The sequence below is a fragment of the Nematostella vectensis genome, chromosome 4, assembly GCF_932526225.1.
Source record: "Nematostella vectensis chromosome 4, jaNemVect1.1, whole genome shotgun sequence".
NCBI classification, from domain to species: domain Eukaryota; kingdom Metazoa; phylum Cnidaria; class Anthozoa; order Actiniaria; family Edwardsiidae; genus Nematostella; species Nematostella vectensis.
Window position 1 is genome coordinate 2,642,414 of NC_064037.1, and position 26,810 is coordinate 2,669,223.

The 26,810-nt window shown below is 47.4% G+C and overlaps 1 protein-coding gene across 46 annotated transcripts; it reads right to left on the reverse strand.

The window, feature by feature from the left end:
* Positions 1–641: 641 nt before the first annotated feature.
* LOC5511589 (extracellular matrix protein A) lies at positions 642–26,604 on the reverse strand. Of its 46 annotated transcripts, XR_007307622.1 has the most exons (32): positions 26,403–26,604; positions 22,640–22,887; positions 21,266–21,380; positions 20,861–20,890; positions 20,297–20,320; positions 20,188–20,211; positions 20,082–20,105; positions 19,977–20,000; positions 19,871–19,894; positions 19,773–19,796; positions 19,676–19,699; positions 19,571–19,594; positions 19,466–19,489; positions 19,363–19,386; positions 19,258–19,281; positions 19,154–19,177; positions 19,048–19,071; positions 18,943–18,966; positions 18,846–18,869; positions 18,751–18,774; positions 18,642–18,665; positions 18,548–18,571; positions 18,442–18,465; positions 18,340–18,363; positions 18,238–18,261; positions 18,141–18,164; positions 18,039–18,062; positions 17,934–17,957; positions 3,958–4,077; positions 2,810–3,155; positions 1,518–2,382; positions 642–1,381 (listed from the first exon to the last, which is right to left on the reverse strand). XR_007307622.1 is itself a non-coding variant. In XM_048726819.1 (31 exons), the coding sequence occupies exons 1-31, from the start codon at positions 26,449–26,451 to the stop codon at positions 1,992–1,994; spliced, it is 1,875 nt and encodes a 624-aa protein (XP_048582776.1). In that variant the 5' UTR covers positions 26,452–26,604; the 3' UTR covers positions 642–1,991. The 46 variants fall into 46 exon arrangements, 45 of the variants coding, with proteins under 45 accessions (XP_048582776.1, XP_048582781.1, XP_048582779.1 ...); XM_048726819.1 differs by having other exon boundaries at positions 642–2,382; XM_048726824.1 differs by lacking the exon at positions 20,861–20,890 and having other exon boundaries at positions 642–2,382.
* Positions 26,605–26,810: the final 206 nt, after the last annotated feature.

Consider the following 26,810-nt stretch of genomic DNA (forward strand, 5'->3'; position numbering starts at 1 on the left):
ATGCTACTCCGTGAAAATTTTGCCATTTGAAAATAAATAAAATGACCATCATTGTTAAAACCTAAAACCTCAAAAATAGCGTCATTAGTTCCTTCCCAACTGAAATCATTTTTACATATCTTTTCAAACCACCAATCTGAAAAGTTAGTAGGGGGGTACTTTGACATGAATTCGAAATTCGCAAATTCAGTGATTGAATTTAATAAAACCAAAACTGCAAAAGATAAAAAAGCAGAAGCCACACTTTAGAGGAGAATGGTTTTCAATGCCAGCGAAATGCAAGTCATGAACGTGCAAGCAAAAGGCGGCATCGCATTAGTTTATCTATTTTGTAGGGGGTCTGGGATTCTCCCCAGAAAAAAAAAATGAAATTTCAGACTTTTACGAGGCTCGGAAATCGATCGGAATACCTGTTCAAAAAATAAGGTCCTCCCCTTAAACCCTGTAACAAAATTCGCTCGACGCTCAAAAAATTGCAACCCTCTCCCCCAAATATAGCAGCCCTCCCCCCCCCGTTAAATAATGACCCTTCCCTAAGAAAACAAATGAAAGCGATTAATTAATGTAACATTTTCAAGTTTTTTAACCTTCAGCGGGAAAACACCGAGAAATATGTAGTATTTTCATGGTGTTTATTTTTACAATAAGTTTCCATTTTGCAGAATGGAAGCCAAACAGAATTTTAGTATCTTTTATTGAATAAGAAAAGAAATGACTAAAGAGGAGCTGAATTGCTGTCTCCAAGTATTTCACTTCGGCTCGACAAAAGGAAGGCACCGAAATCAAAATACGCCCCTATGCGATCAATACGAGCGGCCATAGTTTGCCTTAGTTTCGCTCCTCCAGCGAGCTCTGTCCCCACGCGCTTAAGACCTTTCAAAGCCGCGCTGTGTAACCTCCCTCGCCTTGGAAAATAAGTAACTCGACCACATCGCATTAAACATTACTTTGGAGTAAAACTTTCCTATAGCCCGTGCTCTAACTGGGAGTCACCATCAAGCTCTCGACCTATTTATCACGAATATGAAAACCGTATAGCGTATAGCAAATCGGATTGATTTTATCTCCGAAATATGTTCAAATTTCGCCCGAAAGTAGGGTCGTCCTCTGGATCCGCGTTATTGCTTTTGATTATTTCTCCGGGATAACGGTTACCTTTCCCTCCAAATTTGTTTTTGGTACGACAGCTCGAGACATAGAGTTACAACTACCTTATTTTAGATAATTTCTTGTAATTAGATTAGAGGTGTACTATGTTGTGTCAAAATTTGTAGAACAACATCTAGAATATCTAGAATAGCCTTGCCGATATCCTAACCTCTGATAAGCTTGATGATATATAAAGAGAGAAGAATGGACCATACATTGGACCATACATTACCTTGCTTCTTTCTATTTACAAATTTGTAGAACAACATCTAGAATATCTAGAATAGCCTTGCCGATATCCTAACCTCTGATAAGCTTGATGATATATAAGGAGAGAAGAATGGACCATACATTGGACCATACATTACCTTGCTTCTTTCTATTTACAAATTTCTTCGCAGTGCCCTTGTACGAATTGTGTCGCTCACGTTTTAGCTTTTTGCAGTCGCGTAGACAGCGAAGAGTGCAGGGGAATCGGCGTGGCCCCTCAAGCTGCACTGAGGATAAAGTTCTGACCAGTTTTCTGGTGTTTCTCCTGCTGATACTAAAATGACTGTGAAACGTATTGACCAGGGCGAGACGACGCTTAACTTCTGTACTCACAAGACTTGGCCTTCCCAATGACGTGTGCCCAGTGTAAACGTGACCCTACTTGATGAGGCAAATTGCTATTCGCTTGCAAAGCTCTGTAAGACCCACTAGCTCAAGTTTATCTGAGCTTATGTTTTTGTGAGTAGAGCAATATAATAGAGCCTGCTATGAATAAGAGCATGCAAGATTTAAAGTTCACGGTAACTTGACTTCGTCAGTCGTTCAGATGCAATACAGCCAATTTTTTTACCTTAAACCGATAGTCTCTCGCATTTCTTAAGCACTGCCCCGTTTTCTAGTATGGACTGCCACGAAACCCAAGAATTCTGTATGATTATTTCACTGCAATCCTTGCCATTAATAGAGGCAACATCAAATCCAGTCGTCATATTAAACGACATGATATCACCGACAAAGGAGCTGGTCATCCCACTTACTGTGTACAATTGCCCCAAATACAGGGCTCCCTGTACTCCAATCTTTTGAAAGTAATAATAGTAATTGTACGCATGCTGAAGTGCGCCATCTACATAGAGGTTTATGTTTATTCCAAAAAAACCCAACATAAATGAGCGAAATGAGGTCATACAGAACTTGTGCCAATTGTTGTCCCAGAAGTTAATGTTAGATGAAATTGTCTTCCTGTAAACAACAAAAAGATATTTTAGTTATAAACCGAGTTATAAACCAAACCGAGAAAGAAAAGCAATGGAAGCATTGGAAACATAGCAGGCATTTTGAAGTTCTGGTCGTAGAAATGTGACTTCAACAGAATGAGTGTGACATCAAAGGGAAACCTCTCGTCCCACGTCCCACTTCTCACAGCATGTTTGCTCCTTTGACCACCCTGATTTTTTTTCAATCGGATGATTTTTGTGAAAAAAAATATATTGAGTTACGTTGATAAATGAAGTGGGCCCCCTTTTCTTCTACTAGCACAGATTTAACATCACGCAGATAGAGCCAATCCTCCTTTATAGCAGACAAATAAATTCAGAAAACAAAAACAGTATATTGCTGTTTGGCAGAGAGTGAAACAAAATTAAGATAATATCGTTCATACACTTACTCGTAATATCCAACTTTCACGACTGCTTGTGTAGTAAATGGTTTCAATTTCAAAAACATCAAGACAGCTCCATCTTTCACATATGAGAATACCGTATATTCTAAATCTCCAATTTGCGGGGGTTGCAGTCTGAGCCAGAAAGAGATGGCGAATTCATTGAATTCGCCCCCCTCAGTCGAAACAACGACCACGTTGCCAGGGTTTCGTGTCGCAGGGAAGGAAATAAAGCAGGTTGAATTGCACTCAGTTCCGCCAAAACCAGCCGGACACTTGCAGTTATAATCACTTGCACTAAGAGCCGCACAGGTGCCATTATTCTGGCAAGGTTCACTTTTGCACGGGTCAACTGGAAATAAAATTACGAGAAGCAAATGTCAATAACAGTAAAAAAAAATATGTGTGTATTTGTACGATTGGGGGCAACCCTGGATCCGCCAAACGGTTTTCTGAGTCAGTTCATAAGCAAAAAATGCCCAGGCCCTTTTTCAATAAAGGTTGTCAGTGCGAAAGGCGAATGGCAATGGCCAAATGGCAGTTCTACGACCGAAAGGTGTTTATCGGTAGCAATTATTTGTAAAAATAAATGTAATAAACAAACTCAAGCGATATCGAATCTAGCCTACGTGTAGCCGCTGACTCGTATATTAATTGTATTAAATGGATAGCCATAGCTTCCTCCCTCCCTTTTTTGTTTTTACCCTCCCTCCCTCCCTCCCTCCCTCCCTCCCTCCCTCCCTCCCTCCCTCCCTCCCTCCCTCCCTCCCTCCCTCCCTCCCTCCCTCCCTCCCTCCCTCCCTCCCTCCCTCCCTCCCTCCCTCCCTCCCTCCCTCCCTCCCTCCCTCCCTCCCTCCCTCCCCCCCTCCCTCCCTCCCTCCCTCCCTCCCTCCCTCCCTCCCTCCCTCCCTCCCTCCCTCCCTCCCTCCCCCCCTCCCTCCCTCCCTCCCTCCCCCCCTCCCCCCCTCCCTCCCTCCCTCCCTCCCTCCCTCCCTCCCTCCCTCCCTCCCTCCCTCCCTCCCTCCCTCCCTCCCTCCCTCTTACTTTCGTCTTACTTTCCATGTGCCGTTCCAAATGAAAATACATACAAATGAAGATGAAACAACCGACTTCGTTTATTTGCATACATTTGCATTGACTTTGGTATCACATACCGGAAATGATGTCACAGTCAAGTCCTGTAAATCCTTGCGCACACGCACAACGGTAGCCTTTGACATCGACGTCTACACACGTGCCGTTATTCTTACAGGGAGAGCTGTCACACGGTTTTACTTTGAATGGAAAGAGAAAGATTTTATTTATTCATTCATTTTCATTCATTCATTCGTTCGTTTGTTCGTTACATGAAACCACATGATAATAACCTTCGATAGAAAATATAGCGTACCGGTTGGCGATGGTGTTGGCGGGCCTGGAAATTATATTATTTATGTTATAGAATCATGGCTGTCTCATTTTCATGCAGAACTAACGAAAAAAAAACGTACCGGATGGAAGTGGTGTTGAAGAGTCGGGAAAAAAAGAACAAATTATTTCTGTTATATAATGATGGCTGTCTTATTTTCATCAGACTAAAGGGGGGGGGACTGGGTAGTTTCAGTGAAACGGCCTGGGAGGCGCGGATCGCCCCTCCGGGCCTCCCAGCCCCGTCTCTATATATCAGGCAGATGTTTCACGTACATAAACAATCGGCAAAAGCTAACGAAGGCCAAATCGATTTCACGTACATAAACAATCGGCAAAAGTTAATGTAGGCAAAACAGATTTCGCGTACACGAATAATCAATTAGGGCTGCAGGTGTTTCGCGTGCATGAATAATTAGGGCTGCAGGTGTTTCGCGTGCATGAATAATTAGGGCTGCAGGTGTTTCGCGTGCATGAATAATTAGGGCTGCAGGTGTTTCGCGTTCATGAATAATTAGGGTGTAGGCCGGGCGCGTGCAAGCCCAAGGACTTGCGCGTACACAACTTTTTGGGGCAAATAGCGGTGGGGCCGCGAAAACGTGGAGGGCCGCCAACCTACGGAGCGTGGAATAACCGTTTTTCGGCCGTGAGTTCAAAGCCGCCGGCGTGGCGTTCAAACCTGAGTTCTACTCGAACACCTCGCTCCCGAACTCCTCGCGAATTTTTCGCAGTCTCTTTTTCATCCTTTCGCGTGCCACCAGGGAGGGCCCTTTCCCGCTTTTTTTTATCATGCGGTGCGGGGCCGTGTCGAGCTCTGATAGCGGCCTTGAGCGCGTTGTATCTCTCTTGTTTCTGAAGTATTAGCCGAAACTCTTCGTCTGAGATACGCCCGTCTTGCAGAGCCTTAGAGACCAGCTCGCTGATCGAGTTTTTCTTACTCTCCGCTAGAACCATCGTGTCTTCGTGTTTAGCCACCTTGCTCGTAAGACCCCTAGAGACCACCCCCGCGCCTACGACACCGATCAGCCAAGCGACCCCTGCCAGCGGAGCGCCGATCAGAACCCCTATCCCACTCAAAGAGACTCCCAGCCCGGCGCTGGAAAGCGCCCCTGCAGCGATGCCGGATGCCACAGACACAGCATGGGTAACGGCGAAGGCGCGCTTATACTTCTTCCGCACCTGTCGATAATGCGTTATCTCATTGTCTAGAACCGCCTGAGTGTCACGTATTACCTGGAGTCGGAAACTTTGCGCGTCGCCGCCGGTGCTTGCCGGAGCGGTAGGCGTCTGCGGGGGGTGGGCACTGGGGAGCGGGGGATATATGGTCATGCCACCGCTGCTAACGTCGCTGTTCGCCATGCCTGTTATGTCGGGCCTAGGTTAGCTCTAATACGAGGCGAACAGGCCTGCCCTTAAAGTCCTTACTCGAGACAAACTCAGAGGAAGACGCTGCGACACAAATGAGGGTGTCGGGCCCATAGACGACTTTCTCGTGCGGCCTCCCGCGGGTTTCTAGGCAAGCGAGAACGTTTGAAGGCTCGTCTAAGGCGAAGCATTTCGTGCGGTCTACGATATCGCAGAAGATGTAGATGGCCTCTATTTTCGACAAAGTCACCTCAAGTGGGGGATCCCCACGGGCAGTACGAGGTCCCGCCCCCCCCCCCCCCCATCTGATCGTCTTTAGCCTCTAGGCCAAATAGTGCGCAAAGCTCGGCGTTCAGGAACACAATGCCTGTGGACACGAGCACGATCTTCCCGGTGAGGGGATCCAGCTTCGCGGTCAGAATCTGGCTTTTAGCGTGGTTGATCGTTTCCATGATGGACCCGGCCGTGTGGTGCCCGGCTGGCAGAGTAGCGATGGGCGGGAGGGAGTCTGTAGTCGTTATCCGCTGCTCCCGCTCGAGATTATACCAGCTGTTAAGGAGGTATGATACCCAAGACAACAAAAATTTTAAGCAAAAGACTTAGCAGTTTTATTATTTCACATATCATTAACCTCATTGAGACTAATCATTCGATACCAATTTTGGCAGTTACTGTTGCTATGGTAACCAAGCCACACCCAAAATACATGATTTTAATGCTCTTACGGTAACAGCTCTAGCTCTGAAACTATAATTGGAACACAAACCAAACTAAGGATATTCATTGCTAATACCTCAAACTATGTAATGAACCTAAAATTGCTATATAGTTGACATAAATAGAAAATTATCAAGTAAACAAACAAAAAGCTTATAATTTTAACCAGCATTCTTTGGTAAAAAGCCTTCATATTACTAAGCATTGTAAAAATTTCAAGGTTTTTGAGGTTCATTACACTACTACACTATCAATAATTATTCCTGCCAAATTTCATGCAATAATATTAAAAACACAGGAACTAGTGAGTGTTACGCTGAGTGTTACTTCAAACTTGTAGTTTTTTTAGTATCATACCGCCTTAAACAGCGAGCACTGCCGGAGCGCCACAAAGCGCGGGCGCCTTATCGGCTGCCCGAAGAAGAGCGTCAGTTCACCTCCGAACTGAGCGTGTAGGACCACCATTGTGTTGAACATAGCCCGCCTTCGTGTTTAATAGGGTTGAGCATGGATTGGGAAGGCTGGCAGATGCTGACCGAGGTGCCCCGAAGGAAGGAGGAGGAGACGAAGAAGGCGGCAGTTGCGGCGGGAGCCTCTATAGCCGAACATATCAAACACGCTATAGCCGAACAAGCCAAAAAACCGGTTTCCCTAGGTTTCCCTAGGTCTCTGACCCTCGCGCAAAAGCTGCTCTACGCCGTGCCCGCGACCCCCGTGGAGAGCACGGCCTCAGACATCACCCCACTACTCACGCAGCTGGAGATACACGTGGCTGAGGACAAATCATTCACGACTAGGGTCCGAGACATATTCAAAGAGACAGTAGTCACGCACAAGTCCGCCAAGGAGTCTCGCCGGTGGCTATCGGAGCCTTCCTATGGGTACTGGCCACAGCAACTCAACTTTGCGGTCTGGTGCGCAACCGCCGGATGTGGGGTGTCCCCACTTTCGCCACGCTCCCCTCTGTCATCAGGGGATTTCTAAGGTTTCACGTCTACTTCACCACCCGGAGGATACTCTACGAGCTCGGCGTCCCCCTCCCTGGCGACAGCCCGTTCGCGCAAAAAGGTAACCCCTACAAGAAGGCCGCTTTCGAGCGTCTATGCATAGAGTTCGGTTTGCCGCGTAAGCCGGACTTCCGATGGAAAGGCGGGCGGAACCATGGGCTAGGCGATGTGTTTGTGTTCTACCCGGGGGAGGGGTATTGCAACGTGCACGTGATCCGCGGCTACGACACCGCGGCGTACGAGTACCCGAGCCACCTCAATCTGTTTAGCGACGAAGGTGGGACGTACAATAGTGGGAAGCAGGTGGGTTACATACGCAACGACGACCACGGGGGTGTGCACGGGGCTGACAAAAGCAGGGCTAGGGAGACTCGACCGCTCGGTCGAGGCGTTCGTCTACACAGTGCTTGGCGCGCAGGTAAACGTCCGTTCCTCCATCGCAGGGGCCGGTGGGCCGGCCATGGAGGCGCAGGCGGAGTTCACGGAGCTGCTCGAAGACGCGATCATAGAAAACGACATCGCTCAAAGCGTGCAAAGGTACCAGTTAGCCGTGCAGGAGGCCAAGGTGAGACTGAGTCTTGCGGTTGCACCAGGAGTGTGGCTGATGCCGAGCGATCTGGTGATAAACACGCAAAGCGTCGTGGGCTACAACAATAAGCTGCAGAAAGCCACGGACTCCATGAAGCTCGGCGCAAACGCGATCAACACCGAGACAAAGCCAGTCGGTGCTCATAACATGGCCGGTGGGCATCCTAGGGTGCAATACGCGACTGACCACGCGCCGCCCCGGGGGCAAAGCACCCCTGCGAAAGTGCACGCGGAGGGCACGGCCCCTACCCTGTCCGGCGAGAAAAGTGACCACACCGCCCTCAAGGTGGGGTTGTCGGTGCTCGTGGTGGCCGCGGCGTATTACTTGTTCCGATGACTGCTTTGCATTCGACGAACCAAGAACGCGGCTACGGCTAAAATGAGCAGCCACGCATTTTCGCCAAGGAATTTCACCGCTTCCCCTGCAGCCTTAAACACGAAGTTCGCGATGCTGCCTACTAGCCCGGGGAGAAGTTCGCCCAGCTTTTTACCGATGGCCTTAAGCCCGTTACCGACCCCTCTGGCCACGAAGGAGAGCGACTTGCCGAGCGACGTCACAATGGCCGCGATCGTCGTCGCTACGGCCAACCCGATAGCGGTGACGGTAAAGCCGTACTTTTTGAAGATGGCTTTGATGCGCTCTCTTAGCAGCTTTTGGTTCTCGAGCTCTCGGTTTTCGCGTTCTAGTTCGTCAATCTCGGACAGCCTCTCCTCGTTGCGCTCACGGGCCTCTTGGCGGCTACTCTCGGACGAGTTAGGGTCGTCGATGGTCTCCCTGTCTGTGGCTACCACCCCTTGCAGCTCTTGGATCCGTTCTGTGTTCTCCTGGATGACCGCGTCTATCTCTGCCACGGACCCCATCGCCAGCTTGAAGCCTCTCAGATTTGCAACGTCCTGTCGGACGCCCCCGTCCTCGTTGAACAGCTGTCTTGGTTTAGACCAACTTCCTTTGTCGAGGTTGCGAACCTGTATTAGCGTCTTTCCCCTCCGGTCTGACTGGAACCGTAGCAGACTCTCTTTAAGGTTTGGGTATTCCTCCCTGAGGAACTGGAGACCGAGTCTTGTCGCTGCACCCTCTGTGATGAACGAGGTTTCAGCGATTGCCGTTCCGGCGGTTTGCGTTGCGCTTCGAGTAGCCATGCTATGCGCAGCATGCATACGCGGTGACGTGCTCGTCATTGGGATCGACTCCCCATCGTCGGGGTCAAACGGGATAAGGGGCGTCGTCTCGTCGTCCCCCGCCCCGCGATCGGCGGACGCGCCCGGCAAGGTATCGTCAATGTCAACGTCAACATCACCCATGATGCGCGCGCATAACTCGTGCTATGCTATGTTAGACATGTCTAACAGTCCGCACCATAGCCACGCGACTTCGTACTTTATGTGCATACGCGTATACGATGTTAGTCAGCGATAAACGCGACCCCCAGCGAACACCCAGAATCCCTCTGGGGTTGAAAGCCGAGAGAACTGTTCACCGGGTCATTCTCAACCCGTCGACGGCCTCCCCAGGCGAGACGCTATATGTGGCGGTCCCATAGCTATTGGAAGGCGTCACGCTCGTGCCTGGCTCCTTGAGGGTCGGTCTCGATCTCTCCGTTTCAGGCCATGCGAATAATACCGTCCTGAACAACGTCGGCCGAAATCGGCCTGAAAATCACGTTTGCAGGAGAAACGCTCATGGACACCAACCGCTACGACGTCTTCAAGACGTATGAGGAGCTTTACCTGTCCAAGGTCGAGAGAGAGGACCGCCTGGAGCAGGGCATACAGTCAGAAAACATGCGCAAGCTTCGCTCCAAGGCTGGCGATAAAGCGACCAGTAACGCCAAGGAGAACGCTCTAAGCGCCGCCCACGGGGCGAGGTACACCATCCCGCTAGACCATTCTCTGCTGACGGACCACGGCGTGCTATACCCAAGGGCGCTCCCGGAGGCGCTGCTCTTCGAGATCACGTTCGCAGTGCCTGACCAGGTAGTCGGAACCGATGCCACCAAATTATCCTATGGCATAAAAAATCTAGAGCTGGAGTACGAAAGCCTGAGGGACGACAACCTCGCCCGGTCTGCAGCCGCCGCCTACCACAACGGCACAACGTCCTTCTACAAGCAAGTGAACCTTCACAAGACTTTCGTGATTAGCAAAGGGACGGACAGCATAATCAACGAGAATGTCAACCTGCCGCGAAGGTCTATGAGTGGTCTGCTGCTCCTCTTTGTGGAGCCATACACGGCAGGGACTCGCGACTCTGAGAAGTTCGTGTACCCCGACATCAATAGCGTTCGCGTTACAATCGACGGCATGCCAAACAAAGTCTTCAGCCAGGGCCTGCGCCCCACGGATTTCTGGAGGGAGGCGAAAAGGCGGTTCGTCCGCCCCTCCCCGGGGGGCACAGCGGAGCGCCCGCCGCCTTGGCAGTCAGCCCCGAGTCGTTCTATGGCGATAACAAGTTTGCTCTGTGGATCGACCTTCGAACGACGGACGACAGTGCTATCCATGGGGGCGGTCTCCGATTGGTCAATACCCGCGACGGTGTGCACCTCGAGATAAAACGCACGGCAGGCGGCTCGGGTAGCGTAAACTGTCACGTGTTTGTGGTGGCCGACGCCCAAATGAACCTTATGAACGGACAGCTAGAGTCCATACAATACTGAGCACATACGCCGGAGCGGTATGGACCCGAAAAACGTCCCATTTAACGCTCTCATCGTGGGCCCGACGTCATGCGGGAAGACCCAATTCGTAGTGGACCGACTGCGCGGCCCTTTCCGGGGCAGGTTTGACTACATCGTACTCGTGTGCCCTACCTTTGTCTAAAACAAAACATACGACGGCTTCGGCGAGGGCGACAATCGTCTGTTTGTCATCGTACCTGAGGCGGGTCAGATCGACATGCTGCTGAGGTCTGTCTCCACTCTCTTCGAAGGCACTAATACGCTAATCATACTCGACGACTGTGCGGCCTCGAAAGACGTTAAGAGGCGCTCTGACCAGCTCGTCAACTTGGCGTTCATCGCGCGCCACGTGGGTATTAACGTGTGGGTGATCACGCAGCAGCTCACCAGCATCACGAAGCCGTTCCGCGAGAACATCACGGCCCTGGTGGTCTTCTATACCCCGAGCAAGGCGGACATGAAAGCTTTCCTGCATGACTACGGCGCGGAGCTCTCAGAAGAGAAGATGAAAGAGTACATGAAGGCCCTCAAGACGAAAGAGTTCTCGAAGTTAGAGTTTTGCTTGCGTCACCCTTATACCATCGCCCTAGTCGAACGGTAACCAACGCCCTAGGGCATAACGTATATGCACCTTAGCCACGGCATGATGAGCGACGAATACTTTGAGAGTCTTCTTGAGGATGACGCCGCAGGCCTCCCGGCCGTCGAGTCGTTGGACTGCTCGACGCATCCTGCCGGGGCGGCAACCGGAGGTGAGCAAACTGAGATAGCAGACGCGAGGGAGGAACTCGCGGTTCTCGTAGCCTCGGGGAAGTCGAGAGAAATGATAGGCAACGCCCTGACTCACGACGGCGTCAAACGCATGAGCGCCGAGGAGGTGAGGAAGTACGAGGCGATACGAGACCGCTCTAGCCAGCCGGACTACAGACGCCCTGGTAGACAGCGTCCTGAAGCTTACGACCAAGCTAGCAGGCATGGCGCTGCCGATAGACAGTGTGGTCGATCTTCACAATGACCTAGTGTCCGACTACATCATCAACAACGAGCTCCGCACATTGTGCGGAAGCCTGTCTCTACGCTACGGCCATTTGATGGCTTTAGCCTCCGGGGTGTTACACATAGCGCGTCATGTGGACTGCCGTGCCGACACCGAAAAAGCAAGCGCTGACGCGCGGAGCCAGCACGAGGCAGCAGCCGCGGACAGTGTCGAGCCCGCCATCCCAGAGTAGACGCTCATTTGAAAGCTCGCCACTTCTCCTACCACTTGGTACCAATTAGTTGGTTCCAAGTAGTTGACACCGCGTGTTCGCACCTCGACGCAGATGGAGGAACCTCAAAGAAGTACTAGTGCCCAGCCTGACGAACAACTTGCTCAAGGACTTGCCCAAGAACCTGGCAAACAGCATCAAGAACCTGCACGTACGCCTGTGGCTGCCGCCCCGGCAGCGGCACGCGACGTGCGAATCACGAGCCCCGAACCGCCCGCGACCCGACCTCACCCTGGACGAGTCGAAGCCGGAAGGCGCTTGGCAAAGTGGAACCGAATCAACAGAGCGAAGAAAGAGGCGCTTCGTGTCGTCGCTGCGCAGCAGCTGCCGGTGGCCCCGGGGCCGACGATGCCGCCTCCGGAACTGCAAGCGCCGGCATGCCTTCGGCACACACACCTGCCCCGGAGAGCAACTCTGCCTGGTCGGCCAGCTTGATCATCGGGCTCGCTGGTCTTCTAGTGTCATTGATCGGCCTCTGCACACGTAGGCGGGAGCTAGCTGCCGCGTTCAAGCGCACACCAGCTGGTGGCCCTGGGGCCGAGCGAGCTACCGATCCGCACGCAGCGGCCGACGGCGGGACTCCGCCCACAAGGCCGCCGCTGGCGGCCGCACGGCAGACCAAGGAGCGCGCTCTGGCGACAGCGCTTCGCGCTCCCGGGTCACGGCTGTTATCCATGGAGTAAGCAGACATTTAGACACGAGGGCCCCACCCATATCCGCACGATGTCGGCGACGCAGCAGAGCAAGATTACAAAGACCATCACCGACGCCGCAGTCATAACCGGCCTCGTCGCCGGTATTGGCTGGGTTGGGCGCAAGGTCTTACGCGAGGACTTCACCAAAGATCCCTCCGCGAACGCCATGAACTACGCAAAAATGTCTGCCGCCGTCGCAGGTGCTGTCGCTTTGAAGGGTTACCTTGAGGACCAGAAGATCCTGCCCATGTAGTAGCGTGGGCCGTGTGTTAGACTCGTGCGCGCTTTGCGCATACACACAGCGCGTGGAGTGTCGCATAGACATGGCCTCTATCGCGATTTTGGTTGGCGGCGCCGTCCTAAACGCGACTGCATTCGTTGGTGGCAACTACCTCGCAAAGTTCCTGTCGAACGATGAGAGCCCCGCCTTAGCCGAGAAGGAGAGGCACGACAAGGCCCTAGAGAAATACCAACAAGACTATGGACGCTACCAACAGCGGCGACAAGAAATTCTCGATTGGCAAGCTCAAAGTTGCGAGAGAGGGGCCCTCGCAAAGCAGAACTTCACCGACACCGACTACGCGCTCAAACTCTACAACCAGACCTCCCTGGAGTCGATGCGGGCCCCCGAGCTGTCCGACTACTACGTCCCCAGCAAAACGCAGAAGAACGTCGAGTTGGCGTACATAGGCGCCGGCGCTCCCGCCATCGGCTACGCAGCTAGCCGCTTGCTGTGATGCAGCTGTCGTCGAAACGCGTATACGTACGTATGCGTCTAGGCGGCCTTTTTCCATGCTACGCGTATACGTGTACGTATACGTGTACGTATACGTACGCCGAAGGCTAAGCAGACGGCATCCGCCTGTTGGAGACTGATTCCCCCGTCGCGATACGCACGTAATGGCCCGCCGGAACGGCAAGCGCATGTCCGACGAAGAGCTCGATGCGTTCCTTCGTCCTATATACTACGCCAGAGGTGGTTTCCAGGGAGTGACCGCCCTGCATGCCAAACTTCCCAAGGGCTCAGCCTCCATAGATCGAGCGCGCAGGTGGGTAAGCTCGCAGCCCGTCGGGGGCTACACACAGACGCCCCCTCTTCCGACTACCTACGCCCACTTCTCGAAGCAGATACCAAACCGTATTCACCAGTCGGACCTGCTATTCTTACCAACCGACCGCGGGTACAAGTATGCCCTGACTGTCGTTGACGTTGCTTCACGATATAAAGCCGCCCGCCCACTGAGGACTAAGAGCACGGCCGTCGTCTCCCGCGAACTCGCTGAAGAGGGACCTCTCACATGGCCTAAAGTCCTCATGGTTGATGACGGCACGGAGTTCAAGGGTGCTACCACGAAGCTCCTAACAGACCACGGGGTGGAGGTCCGACGGGCTGAGCCTGGGCACCACAGGAGCCAAGCTTTCGCCGAGTCTTTCCATCGCTGGCTGGCGCAGCGCCTATTTCGTGCGCAGTACTCGAAGGAGCTTGCGTCCGGCAAGACAAACCGCGAGTGGGTTACTGCTCTGCCAATCGTCATCTCGGACATGAACGCAACGAAGACTCGCATGACTGGCCTTGCGCCTGAGGACGCCATAAAGCTGAGGCGCGTGCCTCTCAAAGCCGAAAAGCCTCCCCTAGAGGTCTCCTTAGAGGTCGGAACGGAGGTGTACATCGCCGTAAACGAGGAAGACCTTCAGGACAAGGGCCGACGGCGAGCGACGGACCCGTGGTGGACAAGCAAGGCGTACCCAATACTAAAGAGGGTCATGGACAGCCAGTATTGTATTACACGGCGTACTCTAAGCACGGCTCCACGCGATCGCAGTTGCGCGTTGCGTGATCAGCGCTTGTGCCTTCTATTGCAGCTAAGGCACGTGAGTCTGACATTCCACTTGTAGTGACCCCGACTGTCGTCCAGCCGGTCGATACTGAAGCATTGGGGATGGCTCTTGGTGTACCCCTGAAGCAGAAGCTGAGTGCCACAGACCGTGCACTTCTTTTCCGCGTCAGCAATCATGCCGAGTACGTGGTCTACCGTCAGAACGTGTTGCGATCCAGTGTACTTTGTGCGACCCTTTTGCCTGACGTCTATAGCGTATCGCTTGATTCGCGCTATAATGAGCTCTTCACTTTTGTCAGATACGCGGCTTCTTCACGGTCGCGGACTACGATCGAGGACTCGTCGCCATGGCGAGCGCACTTGCCTACGAAACGCACAGCGAGATCTCGACCCTGTGAGTCTTCGCCGCCGGGGCCGGAGTGGGGGAACTTGATGAAATCCTTTTTTCCGACGCTATACAACACCTCCCTCGCCGCGGCCATGGCGAGGTCACCCGAGTCTAGCAGGTCCTTGAGCTCTTGCGTGGTGATCCAGCCCTCGTTTTGTTCCAAGTGCTGCCCTACCCTCCCGGAAGTGTAGGGGTGGCAGGCCTCAGAGAACCCCCACTTGGTCAACTGAATGGCCCCGGTCAGTTGAAGAACCTCGCTCAATGGCCGTCCCGCAACATCCGCGATACGATACACGTTCGTAGGGAAGCCGTATTTCCGTACCAGATCAATGGCGTCCGAGGCGCCGCCGAAGACACTGTCCTCGCATCCTAGGTACGCCGCACGCATGTAGATGTGAGCATGAGGCTGCGCCCCTAAGTTTTCCCTGCTATTCCACACCTTGGACTCAACCTGCGCCGCTCGCCAGACGTCCCTGTATTTAGGAGGCGTTGGCCTGATGTTTTCTCTTTGGGTCCACTTCTTGAAGCGATACCCTATTGAGCCACCCATCGAGTGCGTAGCTTTGATGTACTCTTGGTAGGCTGGGTGATCATCAGGGAGCCATTGAGGATCGTGTCCAGTCTCGTCTGTAAACGCCCTGTCGATAGCCCATCCGTCTTGTCCCGACCGGTACAGTTTGCCTTCGTGCGTGACTATAACACGCCCACACAGCCAGACCCTTGTGCTTCTGGGGATCGCCCTGTTTATGAAGCGGATGAGCACCTCTCGCACCTTCGCCTCGTGCGTTTTTGCGGCGGCACTGGTAGCGCGGGGCGCTGCCTCTCCCTGACATAGCGAACGAAGCTCCCTCTCAGCCTCGAAGTCTAGGCCGTGGACGCTCGCGATCGCAGGTGGTTATAATAATAATAATAATATAATAATCGTTTATTCATACTTTTGTAGCATAAGCTAAATTACAGTATGTCGGCCAATGCACACTACACTTAACAATGTATAAATAAATACTGGTATAACTACTGGAAACGAATTGTGATAAAGTTATTATACCTTTCAGTTACACCAACTGATTTATCCAAACGGCTGCAACCCCCCCTTAGCGAATAACCATGGGCGACCTCAGTCCCAGATTGTATTATATATTTTATAGGCTCAGTGCATCTTGCTTTGGCCATGAATCGACGGCACAGTTCTGCTCTGCGGACTGTAAGTGAGTCCATTTTTGCTACTTTGAGCCCCGATTCATAGCTAAGGCAAGGGTAGATTATTCGAATAGCTTTTTTTTGTACTGTTTCAATAAGCTCTGCAAGGTACTCAGGAAGGGAGGCCCAGACAGGAGGCCCAGACAGGTTCAGTCGGAAGGTCCGCCCAGGCGTGGTTATTGTGGCAAGGGATGCGGATTTGTGTGTACCCCCTCTCGTACTTCCCCGAGTCCCACAGGACGTTGCCCAGGGCGTCCACGGCTACCAGCTTTATCCCGAGCTTCCTCTCCATCTCAAAGAGGTCCTCTTTGGCGCACCCCGTGGTGGCCAGCTTCTTGTCAAATCGCTCGAGGATCTTGCCTCGTGTCTTGGTCAGACCAAGGGAGCGCGAGGTGCCGCGATTCCTCAAGAAGTCGGCAACATAGCTCACAACACAGTTAACGAAGGCGTCACCCCCCTCTCGCACAAACATTGGCCCAGGCTCACCATTTTGCTCAGGTAAAAGGCGAAGCTCGTATCTCACGTAGACGAGGTACTCTCGCCCCTTCTCCCAAATACCCGCATCGATTCCTTCCAGGGCGCCGACTGCGATTTGGCCCCCCCTTTTGACTAACAACCCACCGATCTTGTGCTCCGAGCGCCCTTCCTCCTCAGTGATTGGCGCCAATGGCTCTGCGGGGGCCTTACCAACGACCGTGAAGAGTCTGTAACGCCGGTCGGGGTCTACCATCTCGAGCACCAGCGGAAGCACTGCGTTCGCCCGCAGAGACTCTCGCTCGTGCGAGACCCACCACACCGAGCCGTCGTCATTAATATCAGGCCCCCGCACAACCGGCTTTAGAGCAATCACACCTGTTCCACCAAGATCTCGCATCTCCTGGTAAACACTGGCGCTTATGTCTCGGCCCCGTAGAATGGCATCCACGCTTGGGAACCGAAGATGGGCGCCGCAGACGAAGAGAGAGTAGTACGTCTCGGGGTCTAAGCTCTCCGGGCCCTCCTGCCGCCGTCCCGGCAGCAGAGGGTCGAACTCGCGCCAGACCTCCTCCGTCCACACCTTCTCCGGTACGAGCGGCATAAGCAGCCTGTGTTTGACATCGTCGGGGATGTCCTCGTCCAGGATGTTTTGGACCAGCCCTGCCAGTACGGCGGGCGCCTCTTTGTCACGCATGCTATCGAGAATCTCCTCTATATAAGCGTCCATGTTTGGGTATACCCTGTGCCAACCAATCTCCAACTGCCCGTATCACAACCGGCGGGATGAGTGCTCGGGTATGACCCGCACCACCCAATCTCTAACTGGGAGTTCGGGTATGCCCCATACCACCCAGTCTCTAATTGACCGCACCGCGGGCCGCGATGTCGGACAGGACGAGCGCGAACCGCTTCCGAGCGCGCCTCTCGACGCCACGCATCCACTGCCCTACGATTCGCTCCGCAGGGGCGGCACAACCGCGTCTCCGACCGAGTCCCTACGCCGCAGATCCTGCACGGCACGGCGAGGGGGATGCCCATACGGAGCCTTTGGAGGTGCACCTTGCAGTAGGTGTCAATGCACCTTCGGCCGCACGTGTTTGCGTGGCCGGCTTTCAGCCACCCGCAGTAATCCCTTCCGTACCTCATCCTTCGAACGCTCGGTATACCACAGGACATACGAATGTCTAATTGCAAACCCACCGCCTAATTAATTATTCATGAACGCGAAACACCTGCAGCCCTAATCGATTCATGCACGCGAAACACCGGCCCTAATTGATTATTAGTGTACGCGAAATCTATTTTGCCTACATTAACTTTTGCCGATTGTTTATGTACGTGAAATCGATTTGGCCTTTGTTAGCTTTTGCCGATTGTTTATGTACGTGAAACATCTGCCTGATATATAGAGACGGGGCTGGGAGGCCCGGAGGGGCGATCCGCCTCCCAGGCCGTTTCACTGAAACTACCCAGCCCCCCCCCCCCCCCTAAAGAAAAAAACGTACCTGTTCGAAGTGGTGTTGACGGGTCTGGAAAAAAAGAAACAAACTATTTCTGTTATAGAATAATGGCTGTCTCCTTTTCATGCAGAACTAACGAAAAAAACGTACCGGTTGGAAGTGGTGTTGACGGGTCTGGAAAAAAGAAACAAATTATTTCTGTTATAGAATAATGGCTGTCTCATTTTCATGCAGAACTAATAAAAAACGTACCGCTTAGAAGTGGTGTTGACGGGTCTGGGGAAAAAATATTTCTGTTATAGAATAATGGCTGTCTCATTTTCATACAGAACTAACGAAAAAAACGTACCGGTTGAAAGTGGTGTTGACGGGTCTGGAAAAAAGAAACAAATTATTTCTGTTATAGAATAATGGCTGTCTCATTTTCATGAAGAACTAATAAAAAACGTACCGGTTGGAAGTGGTGTTGACGGGTCTGGAAAAAAGAAACAAATTATTTCTGTTATAGAATAATGACCGTCTCATTTTCATGCAGAACTAATAAAAAACGTACCGGTTGGAAGTGGTGTTGACGGGTCTGGAAAAAAAGAAACAAATTATTTCTGTTATAGAATAATGGCTGTCTCATTTTCATGCAAAACTAACGAAAACAAACGTACCGGTTTGAAGTGGTGTTGACGGGTCTGGAAAAGAGAAACAAATTTTTTCTGTTATAGAATAATGGCTGTCTCATTTTCAAACAAAAAAACGTACCGGCTGGAAATGGTGTTGACGGGTCTGGAAAAAAAAGAAACAAATTATTTCTGTTTAAAAATAATGGCTGTCTCATTTTCATGCAGAACTAACGAAAAAAAACCCGTACCGGTTGGCAGTGGTGTTGACGGGTCTGGAAAAGAGAAACAAATTATTCCTGTTATAGAATAATGGCTGTCTTATTTTCAAACGAAAAAAACGTACCGGTTGGAAGTGGTGTTGACTGGTCTGGAAAAAAATTATTCCTGTTATAGAATAATGGCTGTCTCATTTTAATGCAGAACTAACGAAAAAAACGTACCGGTTGGAAGTGTTGTTGACGGGTCTGGAAAAAAAATTAAACAAATTATTCCTGTTTTAGAATAATGGCTGTCTCATTTTAATGCAGAACTAATAAAAAACGTACCGTTTGGAAGTGTTGTTGACGGGTCTGGAAAAAAATGAAAAAAATTATTCCTGTTTTAGAATAATGGCTTTTTCATTTTCATGCAAAACTAACGAAAAAAACGTACCGGTTGGAGGTGGTGTTGACGGGTCTGGAAAAAAGAAACAAATTATTCCTGTTTTAGAATAATGGCTGTCTCATTTTCATGCAAAACTAACGAAAAAAACGTACCGGTTGGAAGTGGTGTTGACGGGTCTGGAAAAAAAGAAACAAAATATTCCTGTTATAGAATAATGGCTGTCTCATTTTCATGCAGAACTAACGAAAAAAACGTACCGGTTGGAAGTGGTGTTGACGGGTCTGGAAAAAAGGAAACAAATTATTTCTGTTATAGAATAATGGCTGTCTTATTTTCATGCAGAACTAATAAAAAACGTACCGGTTGGAAGTGTTGTTGACGGGTCTGGAAAAAAATAAACCAATTATTTCTGTTATAGAATAATGGCTGTCTCATTTTCATGCAGAACTAACGAAAAAAACTTACCGGTTTTAAGTGGTGTTGACGGGTCTGTAAAAAAGAATCAAATTATTTCCGATATAGAATAATGGCTGTCTCATTTTCATGCAAAACTAACGGAAAAAAACTTACCGGTTTGAAGTGGTGTTGACGGGTCTTGTAAAAAAAGAATCAAATTATTTCTGATATAGAATAATGGCTGTCTTATTTTCAAACGAAAAAAACGTACCGGTTGGAAGTGGTGTTGACGGGTCTGGAAAAAAAAATATTCCTGTTATAGAATAATGGCTGTCTCATTTTAATGCAGAACTAACGAAAAAAACGTACCGGTTGAAATTGTTGTTGACGGGTCTGGATAAAAATTAAACAAATTATTCCGGTTTTAGAATAATGGCTGTCTCATTTTCATGCAAAACTAACGAAAAAAACGTACCGGTTCGGAGTGGTGTTGACGGGTCTGGAAAAAAAGAAACAAATTATTTCTGTTATAGAATAATGGCTGTCTCATTTTCATGCAGAACTAACGAAAAAAACTTACCGGTTTGAAGTGGTGTTGACGGGTCTTGTAAAAAAGAATCAAATTATTTCTGATATAGAATAATGGCTATCTCATTTTCATGCAGAACTAACGAAAACAAACTTACCGGTTGGAAGTGGTGTTGACGGGTCTGGAAAAAAGAAAAAAAAAATTATTTCTGTTATAGAATAATGGCCGTCTCATTTTCATGCAGAACTAACGAAAAAAAACCGTACCGGTTGGAAGTGGTGTTGACGGGTCTGGAAAAAAAGAAACAAATTATTTCTGTTATAGATTGATGGCTGTCTTAATTCCATGCAGAACTAACAAAAAGGTTGGCGGGTGTGGAAAGATGGCAACAAAAATTTTTTTTTGTAATAGAAGCGTAGCCAGGATTTTTAACAGGAGGAGGCGCAAAAAGGCCCATATTAGAAAATTTTCCTGTATTTAAGCTATGTCTCATACATTTACTGTATTTTTGGCTGCTGGAAATCGGGGGGGGGGGGGGGGTGGGGCATGGCCTCTGGGCCCTCCCCCGGGTACGCCCCTGGTAATGGCTGTGTTTCATGTAGAACTAACGAAAACGAAAAACGTACCAGTTGGCGGGTCTGGAAAAAAGGGGACATAAATTACTTCTGTTATAAAATAATGGCTTACTTGTTTTGTTTTTTTTATACAGAACTAACGAAAAAACATAGTACCGGTTTGTGGTGATGTTGGTGGTTGTAATCATCAGAAATATCAACAAATGATTGTTGCTGGCAGCAGAATTAATAGAAAAAATGTAAGAAGGCCCTTACCGATTGTCTGTTGACTTGTTGGGGTCCACTCTTAGTATCATGAAGAAGAAAAAATGTTTATTTGAAAGACGTACACTAAAATCTGCGAACAAGTTATTCTTCGAACTCTCGTAAAAAAAAAATCTAAAAATTTCTAGTTGATAAATCGATAACGGAATAACTATTTTGTTTTTTTCCATTGGCCAACTCCTTAGGGAGAGGGGACGTGAAACCATTTCAGTGCTCGAGGCTTTTGAATGATTGAAGCCATTTGACAGAGGCGTTGCTGTTGGTAAGGGTTTATTTCGATATATTGTTTGGCTTATAAAAGTAGATTGTCGAAAAACCTGGCCAGGCCCGGAAGTAACTGACTTAAAGGGAGGTACGTCTCTAGTCGAAAGTATGAAAATACATTCACTTGCGTACCTGTTTTACAGGATTTCCCGCTGAAGTTCTTATTGCATGAACACTTGAATCCGTTGTTCTCGAAATCCGCTATACATTTACCGTTAGGAGAGCAAGGCGAAGACGAACATGCATTCTGATGAAAGATTAAGAGGAGGTGAGCAATCAATTATTAGGGGCTTGTATTTATTCGCTTTATACTACGGAAGCTTATGTTACCAAAAAGTATTTGATATATCTTTGTCAAAATGCCATGACGAGCGAAGCTTTTGTCTGAGCGTCACTGGACGAGATAAGTCTGGAGGCTAATTATCTCTGGGTGGACGTTCTTATAAAAAAGAAGAGTGTAATAGGTTTAAAGGATAAAGATGATACAAAATACTTAAGTGAAATCTCAGGCTGGACGTTCTTATGAAAAAGGTTCTTATAGAAAAAGAGTGTAATGGTTTAAAGGATAAAGATAATACAAAATACTAGTGAAATCTCAAGGTGGACGTTCGTATAAAAAGAGGTTCTTATAAAAAAAAAGAGTGTAATAGGTTTAAAGGATAAAGATGATACAAAATACTTAAATCTCCGGCTGGACGTTTTTATAGAAAAGGCTCTTATAAAAAAAGAGTGTAATAGGTTTAAGGTCTCGGTAAAGGAAAACGACGTGTCCGCGGAAAAAAAAAATAGTCGCGCCGCAATTTTCACTACATGTACAAACTATATATCAAATAAAAGATAAAAGATTAAATTATCTCCTGCAATTTTTATTTTGGCAATAGCGATATGCCTCAAACTCAAAAGTACGGAGTTGCACGTAATTGCGTCTCAATGACATATAGATGATCTACCAAATTGTGTGAGGAATTTTTGTTATTTGACACTGTCAACAAAATATTACGAATCAAAGTTGGAATTCTCGAAAATCCCTCACACACTTTATGACATGGCATAATTATCTATCAGATCCCGAAATTTTTAAGGCGATATCTTAAAACCCGTCGCGAGGTTACGCCCGACAAGCTCGAGTTCTCGCCTCAAAATAATACGTTAGAAAAGTCAAAGATCACGGGAAACAGCAAAGGCCCATTTTAGCCGTCTTAGAATGCGATTTATTTAAAAAACTTTTTTTGCAAAAATAAAGTTTAAGAACTATTGATACAGGTTTTGCAAAAACCACAAAAACAAACAGTGGTGTCGAATTTACCTTTACCAAGACCTTAAAGGATAAATATAATACAAAATTCTTAACTGTTTTTAAGGGAATCTTATGCTGTACGTCCCGCCGTACGCAATGTCATATATTACCTCGAAGAGGTATAGTCAATCGGCCTTTACCGACACCATATAAAACATAAACACAAGTGGTGCTCAATGAATACAAACATTAACATAGTTTTAACTCACGTTTGTTCCCAGATAGATAAACGACTCTCGGTCTATCAAGTCGCGCGGCGCCTGGTGCTCGTCGGAGTCACTCAGCTCACACTGCCTTGTCACACTGTTATAATTCACTGATTGGCACCTGTCACTCCCGTAACAATGGTAACGGCAGTTACTCGCTGCCTCTGCTGTATGATTCGCTATCACGTGGCTTGCAAGGTATTTCCCATCACGGCGAGTGTCAAAAATCATAATTTTGCATCCAGCAAGTACTGTATGGGATAAAATTGAAGTTACTGGAATCTTCAATATCCTGTAAGCTCTTGTCAATAATTTCAAACTGAAAAAATGCCTTCTGGCTTCCGTTATCAAACTAACGGAATTCAGTCGATCAGGTCATATCAGCCAAATGAATGCCCAACGACCTACCTCCTGAAGAAAATGATCTTCTTTGTCGAAAAATATATAAAGATATATTTATGTTTCATAAAGATGTCTAATTAATATATAATGCTACCATGAATTGTTTTGGTGCTTTTATTTATTTGAAACCTTTTATTGAAAACTTAACGTTTCTTTATAGTTGTAAGGAGGTTTTAAAAATAAGTCAATTATGGTTGCCTTTGAGCTTCCTCAAAAGAAAAAAAGTAGAATATATCAATATCTGGTCCCTGGGCCAGAAAGTGAAACCCTCCCCCCCCTTGGAGATTTCGGGAGATTCCAAAAATAAATGTTTACGCTTCAAAAAGCTCTGGGTGTGGCCGTACGGCATGGTTGTTTATTATCCCAGTTAAAAGCCACAGGGTACCCACGTCGGAATTTTTCTAAAATAATTGTTTAATAGAACTAAGATTAAGATAAAAAAACAAACATTAAATTCTCGCATCTAAAGGTCCATTTTTTTTTAATTTAGTGAAAATCTGCTAAAAAAAGGGGAGCTTTTGAGGTACCACAGGGTTCTCATGCTGGACTCACATTGGAATTTGAAAGAAACACATGAAATGTTGTATTTTATATTTTCAATCCATCCTGTTTCAATAGACGTGATGGAATCACCATTGAACTGCGTTGCATTCCAAGAAAGGCAAAACAGAGCAAGGCTTTTCTTACCATTTCTTACCGTATCCCATGTAGACACTGGCATTTATTACCATATCCCATGTAGACACTGGCATTTCTTACCGTATCCCATGTAGACACTGGCATTTCTTACCGTATCCCATGTAGACACTGGCATTTCTTACCGTATCCCATGTAGACACTGGCATTTATTACCATATCCCATGTAGACACTGGCATTTATTACCATATCCCATGTAGACACTGGCATTTATTACCTATCCCATGTAGACACTGGCATTTATTACCATATCCCATGTAGACACTGGCATTTATTACCATATCCCATGTAGACACTGGCATTTATTACCATATCCCATGTAGACACTGGCATTTATTACCATATCCCATGTAGACACTGGCATTTATTACCATATCCCATGTAGACACTGGCATTTATTACCATATCCCATGTAGACACTGGCATTTATTACCATATCCCATGTAGACACTGGCTCTGTGGGTTGTACCTACCAGAAAGTTCTGTCAAGTTTGGTTTTTCTTTGTCCGCTGGTTTTGGATTTCTATATAATGTAAACGATTGGATCTCTGTTTAAAGGGAGAGTTTCACTTTCTGGCTTTCTGGACTAATCGTTTCACATATGAATGTATGATCTAACTTATGTAGGTTTCTCGATTCGAACTATTTATTGACACTGGATATAGTTTACTTTTCATTACCCAACTTGGCCTGTCATTGTCTAAGCGAGAATAATGCCTGGTGCACCAGTGCACACCAGTGACATAACGACATAATGACGCACGCGCACTCTTATGTTAAAATGTGTGAATGGTTCGACATAAAAACATAAGTCTGACATAACGACATCTCCGTCTAGTCAATCGATACTGATACCTATCGATAAAAATCACCAATTTTTGTGGCATTTTTTTGTGGGAGCATTGCTGCAAAATAAGTTCGTAAGTGAAGTTGCGCGTTTTACTACCGGTGAATATTTTGTTGCAAGTTGTAAAAGTTTGCTGCAGAAAGTAGAAGATGGTTCTACTTTTTGCAACAAAACTCGGAGTTGCTGACAGTATTTTTACAACAACCCAACTTGTCTCGCAGCAAAGTGACGTCAGGCATACGCAAACTAGGCACCATGGTGTTGCTTCCTCGGTTACCTTTAATCAAAGTAAGTGTACGTTTATTATGGCATTACTTATTCATTAAAAGCAGCACATTTCGAATTCTAATTTTCGTGTTGTTTTTATGACACAGACTTACTTTTCACAGTAACATTAAAATATTCCTTTATTATTACTTACCCCAAATATTACTTTATTACAATTAATACAAATTGAAAGCATTTGTTTGGCCCCAAATATTACTTTATTGCAAATAATACAAAATGAAAGCATTTGTTTGGTAATTTGCTATATGTTTTCCATGGCAATATGAGAAAGAAACATAGAGAAAGTTTAAAATTATTTTACTTCCACGAGCGTCAGGCTCACACATAGGGGGTGCGCGCAGGGTGCGTGGGTCATTTCTTATTAACGGATCTTCAAATACTATGCTTTTTCCATAAGGTACCTATGACTGTGCAACCACCTCGGCCAATCCTAGGAACGCGTATGAGCGTTGTTGAACTTAAGAATAAAAAGGAGCGAACTTCAGGTTATCAATTATTAACAAAAAAGTGAATTCAGGATTTAAGAGCACGTTCTGATTGACGGAATGGTTATTATAATCTTATTAATCTATTGTTAAAATGGAGATTTAAAGCGCAATTTCTATATTCATTTGAACAAAAGAAACGAAACCTTGGAGTTCACATTTTGTTACACATTTCCCTAAAAATGTGGTATAGTTGCGTATAGTTTACCAATTCATTGTTTTGTGCAAGTGTTTCCCTGAAACTTTTTTATTTATTTTGCCTGTAATGAAAAAAAAAACTGCCATGAGATCTCAAACTATTATTCTAATGACTTATGATAGTTTAAATAAATAAAAAAATGAAAACTTAAAATAAATTGGTAAAATTACTTCGCAGAAATCGAATTAACCTAAGTCGTGAAAAAAGGATTTTCCGAAAAAAGTCGCTATGGTAGAAAAAAAAAGTAGGAATACAGCATGTATTAAGTATGAAAACAACAGTATTGAAAAAATATATTCTAACTCTAAAAGATGGCAGATTTTTGAGATGTTAGACGCATGGTGAATATCATCATTCAGACTACGGCAGAGATCACGCGCTTCAAGGGACGAGCCGCTAGGAGTCCCATACTTTTGTTTAAACTCAAAAATCCACAACACTTAAAAAAAAGGGATACTATACTTAGGAATCCCGCTTATTCTTATATGATACTTATAAGAATGGACTAACCGCTGAAACGCAGAAACCAGGAAACACACTGAGCTATAATTTTTGAAATTGCAATTTGAAAATATACTTTTTGTGTGAAATATCAGTTTTGTTATTTTTCACCGTTAACGATTTGCCCCTTTCATCTTAAGTTATATTTTGTTTGCCGCATATTGCATGCGATGATATCAAATGGATAAAATGAAAAATAAAGGGTGCGCGTTTTTTTTGCTGAATGCTATTTAACTCGCTTCTCCTGTTTCTTGTACAAGACAAAAACAAATTTGAATTAAGCCCAACCCAAAGTAAATTTGAAAAGTTAGAGAAGAGATTTGAAAAAACTTTATAAAAAAATGTACCTTGTCTTGCAGTAAATGCAAGCGTCAGCAGAAATAGCAGCGAATTCATCCCAATTTGTAATGAAAAAATCGCGTCTTAATCACGTCACATCGTAAGACGGGGAGAATGTGCGCCGCAACTGGTCTTCTTCAAGTTGACGATGCTCCTTACACAGCCAGATGCTCGAACTGTTACACGTTATGTGTTTACTGCATTAGAAAAGGGCGCTGCGTGAAATAAGACCATGTTTATCATGACAACAGAATGGGTCTCAACCAGAAGTCAATGGCAATAACATTCAACAAAAGGCAAACAACTTCTTTTATGCTTAATGATTACGGCTGGCTGGGGGGGCGCGAATTTCTCCCATTGAACACTCTGCCCACGCACCCCACTCAGAGAACCTTGATATTGTCGGGCAAGTAGGG